This window comes from Caenorhabditis briggsae (assembly GCF_000004555.2).
Source record: "Caenorhabditis briggsae complete genome, chrIII, whole genome shotgun sequence".
Classification (NCBI taxonomy): Eukaryota; Metazoa; Nematoda; class Chromadorea; order Rhabditida; family Rhabditidae; genus Caenorhabditis; species Caenorhabditis briggsae.
In genome coordinates, this window is record NC_013490.2 from 468072 (window position 1) to 474782 (window position 6711).

Sequence of the window (6711 nt, forward strand, 5' to 3'; positions counted from 1 at the left end):
CAAGTGGCGCCAAAACACCACGTCGCGTTTGCAAAGCGATGGGCGGAGCGTCGGTGGGGGGAGGCGGGAATCAAAGTACGCAAACACCGAGTCTCACTTTTTTTATTCCGACAATAACTGTAACGCTTTTTGAGATATGCGCCTTCTAAGGCCGCCACCGCTCAACCATAGCGGGCAAGAAGTGGACGGAGTATTCTAACTTTAAAATCACATATCTCAAAAGCTACAGTAGCTAGAAAAAAGTAATCAACTGCTAGAATGTACACAGCAACATTTTAAACATTTTTGAACTTGCAATTTTTTCCTTTCTCCCGTAGCTTTTGAGATATGCGCCTTTAAAAATTGCATGCCTTCCGGGGGAGTAATCTAGGTGCACCATCTTTAAGGGTGCATATCTCAAAAACGACAATAGCTGTTAAAAAACTAAAAATTGTTAGAAATGTAACATTTTATGCTTAACAAGATTGCAGTTAACAAAGTTTTGCCAACTGCAATAGTTTTCGAGATATGCGCCTTAAAAGTAGCATACTTTCGAGCACTGCCACCGCTCAACCCGAGAGGGGACGAGGAGCGGGCAAGAAGGACGGCGCGCGAAGTACGCTACCTTTAAAGGCGCATATCTCAAAAACTACAGTAGCTATCAAAAATTGGCTAATTGTAAACATTTAGAACATAAAACGTTACACATTTTTGTAGCTTACAACTTCTTCCTAGCTACCATAGTTTTTGAGATATGCGCCTTTAAAGCTTGAACCCTATACAACTTACTGTTTGGCGTCTCGCAGGTGGCGATTTCCTTACAAGACCTGCCAATACATGGGCGGACTCGTTCTACACAGACTTTGGGAGCTTGGCATTCCATTCGGGCACAACCTGAAAATATAAGCCTGATATTCCGAATTCTGAGAAGTTCCTTACCATTAGCCTCAATTGGAAGACAAGCCAGAATTGTGGCACATGGGGGATTGCGGCATGGACCAGGGCGCTCATCACAAAATGTTCCAGGCGGACAGAATTGGTCAATACAGTTGCCTAGAAGATTTCAATAGCTACGTTTTTGTTTTTAATTGAATCATATTGTTAATTTTGAAGGCATACCGTACTCCCTCTTATAGAAGCCTACCCAAACTGCTACTTTGAACTTCAAAGGTGGGGGGACAGGAGATTTTTCGTAGTTTTTTTGTAGCTAGAGTATGGATTCTACTGTCATGGTGTACAACGCTTAATGTCACTCTGCGTACAGCTGTCGTCCTCGCCTTTATGTATGCAATCGAGCGTGCGCTTTCTCTTTGCCCGCGTGGCTCAGTCGGTAGCGGCGCCGCACCCTCAATCATCGCCCTCACAAGTTCAACTCCTCGAGAGGCATCTTTGAACGGAATTTCGAGAACATTATTTTTTTCATGTCCCCCCACCGTTAAGCTCATATGTCTCATTTCCTGTAAGAGATATCAAAACGTTGTTGTTGTGGTCAACTGATAAAATGTTAGTGATATTATGATAAATAATTTATTAGTAAACAAGTTTTTCATCTCTTACATAAACCGAGAAAAAATGGCTCAAAGTTAGGTGGTCGGCAGGCGACCACATTGCTCAGCCGGCAAGCTGACTTTCAACTTTGTGCTCAATTATCTAGGTTTCCGTAAAAGATATCACAAAATAGTCAACTGATAAAATGTTTATAATGATATGAAGAACATTTTATCAGTTGATAAATTTTTGATGTTTCTTACAGGCACTTAGATAATTTTGCTTAAAGCTGAACGCTTTTTGGGAACTAAGAAAATTTGAGTCAAACATTTTTAGAGCAAAAAATCCCAACCTGCCCAGCAAACTTTAAGAATTGACAGAAAAAAAGCCAAATAATAAAATGAAAGCATGTTTTAACTATAAATGAATTATGGGCCATGATCTAGCATTTTATACTGTCAGTGTTTTCTAAAACAATGAATTTCAAGAAACTGGAAATTTAGTATAATGATGACAAATCAATGCGTCTTTCTTTGTATCAAAATTATGCCAAAACAAGAAAAAAGGTCATTATTCGTTTTAATTATAGGCCTGATTTATAGGTGAGACTACACAATGACTAGAAGTTTGATTTATCAATTTTCGGACGGAAAAAAAAACATTAAAATTGGAAGCGAAGAACTAAAATTCCGAAAATTCTAAAATCTACAAAAATCTGAAATCTCAGTATTCAAAGGGGGGAGGACATGAAAAAAGAAAACAATATTACTCTCGTCCGAAATCAATGCACGTTGCGGCCGAAAATTTACTCAAAATTAGAGTGCCGAGTCGACTCGAAAATCGATGATTTTTGTCGACTTTGAAAATCGACACAGTCGACATTCAACAATTCGACAAGGCTATTTGTCGATGAAAATCGAACTTTTCGTTGTCGATTTTTGTCGACTTTCAGTCGACGAAAGTCGACGAAAATCGATTCTTGTCGATTTTGCGTCGACGGAAATCGACAGAAATCGACAAGAATCGACTTTTGTCGATTTTATCGACTTTTCCGGACTTCAAAGTAAAATTTCACCTCGAGAAAATGTTTTTCTAATTTTTTGAAGAAATAATTTTTTATGTAGAGTAACTACTTTATTTTTATGAATAAAAAAACAAATAGTGTAAAATTTAATTTCAACGGGGTACAAAATAGAGAATCAGTATTCAGAAGATGGCAAGGAAATTAGAAGAAAATTCAAAGCGACAACATTTTGAAAAAGAGAAGAAACATAAGAACAAAGTTCAGAATTAGGAATTAATGTTTCATTATTTGGGCCAAATCGTTTCCAAAAGTATCATCGTTATGCTCTCTGGAATCGTAATATTCTACTCCTTCCGAGTCATCATTCTCGTCATCAGGCTCTTGATCTTTATGTACTATCTAAGATTAAGAATTTAACGAAAAATATATAATTTTCTGCTTACCGATCTTTCCATTTCTACAAATACTTTCTCGTGGTGACTGTTTAAGTGCTGATGCATCGTTGTGGTCGAAGAATGGAACTTTATGCTCCTTCCGCACAGTTTACAGGTCACAGTTTGTCCGTTATTTTGTTTTTTGAAGTATCGCCACGCTTTATATTGATTTCGTGACGAATTCATCTGCAATAAGCAAGAATGTCGTAAATGAAACAGAAAAAAAAACAAAACACCCAAAAAAAAAAAGAAAAATACGGTTTTTCAGTGGAAAATTCGATGAAAAATGCCTGTTTTTCATGAAAAATACCCCGCTCACAGGCAGTTTCTAGGTCACCGGTCGTGTAGTCCTCTCGGACAGTAAAGTCGACAAAAGTCGACAAAAGTCGATTTTCTGTCGATTTTCTGTCGATTCTTGTCGATTTTGAGTCGATTCAAAATCGACAAAAATCGACTTTTGTCGATTTTCACTTTCATCGACTTTTGAAAAGTCGATTTTCTGTCGACTTTTTGAATGTCGATTTTTGATCGAGTCGACGAAATCGACACCGATTTTAACGATTTTCGTCGATTTTTGTCGATTGTCAACAATCGACACAGCACACTACTCAAAATCGCATCGTCGGTCGCACATCGAAAAAACAAATTGATGCATGCGCCTTTAAATACCGTACCTCGGACGTTTTTTATTTTGGGCCCTATTTGGCTGTTTTTTTTTCTACTTTATAAGAAAAATAAATTAAAGATTTAAAAGAATTACACAAAATTAGACAGAAACAAGCGAAAAAAATAAGAGAAATTTGAGAAAATTCGATAAATGTTGATGTACTGTATTAAAGGCGCGTGCAATAATTTGAAAAATACAGTAAGGTTCTCTCTGTGGAAGCTAAGCTCCGCCCACCGTTTTTTTCTCGGCCGCAACGTGCATTGATTTCGGACAAGAGTAATACATTCATTCCTTTCAATTGACCCGGGGAGTTGAACTTGCGAGCCAGCCGCCGGCCGTTGGATGCGCCGCGCCGCTACCAGCTGAGCTACGGTGGCGCAAGGAGGGGATGCTAAAGAATTGCATGATAAATGAGGCGCGCGGTGATTTTTCTGAAGCTTGGATTTTTTATGATTTCTTGATTGGGAAAATCCTGAAATTTTCTAAAAAAGAAGAATTACTTTTAATTTATTTTATTTGATTTTTAAAAAAGGATTCGAATCCTGACAAAAAAGGAAATTTGTGATTTCTACTCACTAAAAATAATAATAGAAAATGAGATTTTTAGATGATTGAGTGGGGGTAAACAAATAAAGTACTTGGATTACAGTTAAATGAAGAACAAAAGAAAGAAAAGAACACATCCCAGATTAAATATCCCAAGAAAAAAGACAAAGAAAAAGAAGAAATATACACTGGAAACTTTATTCCAGAACAGAAGAGATTTATCTCTTAACAAACATCATAACCAATCGTTTGTAGTCCTCGACCTGTGCCTCAAGTGTCGTTACCATTGCCTTTAGTTGTACTTGTCGTCTCTCCAGCTGCTCTTTCTCCTCTTTAGCCTCGCGAATTTTCGCTTGGCGCTTTTGACGAGACTTCTGGGAGGCCAGATTGTTCTTGTCGCGTTTTAGACGGTAGTCAGATGAGGATCCATCGGATGAGGAGACTGAAGACGGCTTGCGAGCACGGGAGGACGGAGCTGGAATGATGAGCAATTTGATTTAATTAGGAGGGGCTTGGAAACACAAAAGGAAGTCTAATAAGACGATGACATGATGGTTTTTACGGATCTCAAGAAGTGGCACTTACCTTTATTCTGGTGCTGTACAAGCTCTGGGAAGAATTCGTCGACTGGGTCCAGATCAAGATCCGGAGCAGTTTCGGAGAGAGTTTCAGAGAGAGGAGATGGCTGAGCGTTGTCGTCGTGGATGTAGGCGTCAAGAGAAGTGATGTCACAACTCATCAGCGAATCCAGATCGAGAAAATCGCCATCTGAAGTGGAGGGAGCGAAGGAGGCAGAGGCAGATGGGTCCGAATCTTGAGGATGTGGCAGGAAATCAAATGTGTAGGAGTTGAATAATGCGGCGTTCGCATTAATTGTAGCTTGGGTGCTCGGTGGCACGTTCAAACGACTGTCCAAGTTCTGTCTCGGACGTCGTGTCATTGTGGTTTGCGTGGTGCAGAAGGTTGAAGTCGTAGAGGCTGTCGTCGTCAAATTCGTTTGATCGTCGAGAAGCACAATTAACTCGCAGTTGTCGTGTGGCGTGAACTGTAGTGGAGATTGCTCGGCTGAGGTGATCTGGTGCAGTTGGGGAATCTGTGTCGTAGAGCTCCAAAGGTCCTGATTTGGCGAAGAAGTCTCCTTGAGGATCCACCGATGGTTGTGGTCGACGTGGACTGCATCCTGAGGTGGTGAGTGGGCCAGCTGGGGAAGTGCTGGCGGTGGAGGCCAAGCCGAAAACCCGACGGCTGGTGGAGCCCATGTCTGAAAATAGGAGAATGAGTTACAAAGATTTGGTTTGGTTATGACTGGGGAAAGGGAACATAGGGTCGAAGGCTATAAGGTCAAGCCGAACCTTCTAGGGCCCTAGAGCCTCTAAGCTAGAGGATAAGGGATACAGTGATGTCAAGTATCGGACCTCACTATCTGAAGGAAGCTAGAGTCCAGGGACCTTCTGGGATCTTGGAGGCAACACAAGGGCTATAGTGATGTCAAGTATCGGACCTCACCATCTAAAGGGAAGCTTTGAAGCTAAAAATTCCAAAATTTACCAATAATTCTGCCGGCTGTCGCCAGCAGGAACACACAATAGAACATGGTAATTTGTAGTGAGGTCCGGGAGACTGAAGTTAAAAAAAAACCTTTCATTTGGTATATTTTTCATGGAAACCCGATCACTTTGAGCCGAGTTAGAGCCAAGTTAACAACCCTTGGGTTCAGCTAGCTCAACTGATTTTCCTAGCCTTTACCAATGAAATCTTTGTTCCTCAGAAAAATCCCTTTCTTTTGGTATACTTTTCATACAAATCCAACCCCTCTGAGCCAAGCTACATGCCTTTATCCCGTCCCAGTCTACTCACCGGCTCCGAACTTGGCCTCATCCAAGTAGGTACATTGTTGTGCATGGAACATGCTGGTGTAGTCGGCAAATGTGGCTGCGTGATACATTGTGAAAAGAAGTCGTCAGGAAGGCAGTCGAAGTCTAGTGACAAACGAGCGCGCGGCTAGCTGAGCGGGTGAACGTTCTCTGCAAATTTTCTTCTTCAGAATATTATTGATAATTCCTTGTAAACCATGTCATCGTCTTCCTATACAAGCTTCATGAAGCTACCAGCTAGCTGGAGCGCCTTCGGCGCGAATTAATCTACTTATCGTTTTTTTTCTAAGAAACCATGTCATCGTCTTCTTATATAAAATCTTACAAGCTTTAGACCTTTTACATACCTGGAGAAGGTTGCGAAAGTGCGCTTTGTGGCGTTTTGGTGGCTCCGGTGGCGGTGGTGGCGGGTTGGGGACCCGTGTGTTGGTCCCTGTCTGCAAATACCACCATTTTAGAATCGAAGGAGTCACCAAAAGCTTTCAAAAAGGAAAAACCACCAGATTTCGTCAGAAACCGAAGCGAAAATGAGCGAGAAAGCGAGGAAAACGGACGGAGAATGCGAAGGCTCCGCCCATTATTGCACAACATTTGGCAAGATTTCGAGTGATGTCACTTGGAAAGCGAGTGAGTGTGGGGTACGAGGAGAGTGGAGAGAGAAGGAGGACGGTGGCGAGCGGTCGCGATGCGTCTTCGTGT

At 41.1% G+C, this 6711-nt stretch overlaps 3 protein-coding genes across 3 annotated transcripts in view; all 3 read right to left on the minus strand.

The window, feature by feature from the left end:
* Positions 1 to 1877, minus strand: part of CBG15182 — a gene marked incomplete at both ends in the record, with an annotated part of 3267 nt that extends 1390 nt beyond the window's left edge. The window contains 3 exons of the mRNA XM_002642862.1: positions 769 to 873; positions 919 to 1032; positions 1820 to 1877. Of these exons, the coding sequence (XP_002642908.1) occupies positions 769 to 873; positions 919 to 1032; positions 1820 to 1877 (277 nt within the window). The remainder of the gene's footprint in view (positions 1 to 768; positions 874 to 918; positions 1033 to 1819) is intronic.
* An 887-nt stretch (positions 1878 to 2764) lies between these two features.
* On the minus strand, positions 2765 to 3111 carry CBG15181 (the record flags this gene model as incomplete). Its single annotated transcript, XM_002642861.1, has 2 exons — positions 2765 to 2890; positions 2935 to 3111. 2 exons carry the CDS (start codon positions 3109 to 3111, stop codon positions 2765 to 2767), a joined length of 303 nt encoding a protein of 100 aa, XP_002642907.1.
* A 1245-nt stretch (positions 3112 to 4356) lies between these two features.
* Cbr-zip-2 lies at positions 4357 to 6040 on the minus strand (the record flags this gene model as incomplete). Its single annotated transcript, XM_045243305.1, has 3 exons — positions 4357 to 4613; positions 4724 to 5399; positions 5996 to 6040. 3 exons carry the CDS (start codon positions 6038 to 6040, stop codon positions 4357 to 4359), a joined length of 978 nt encoding a protein of 325 aa, XP_045095648.1.
* Positions 6041 to 6711: the final 671 nt, after the last annotated feature.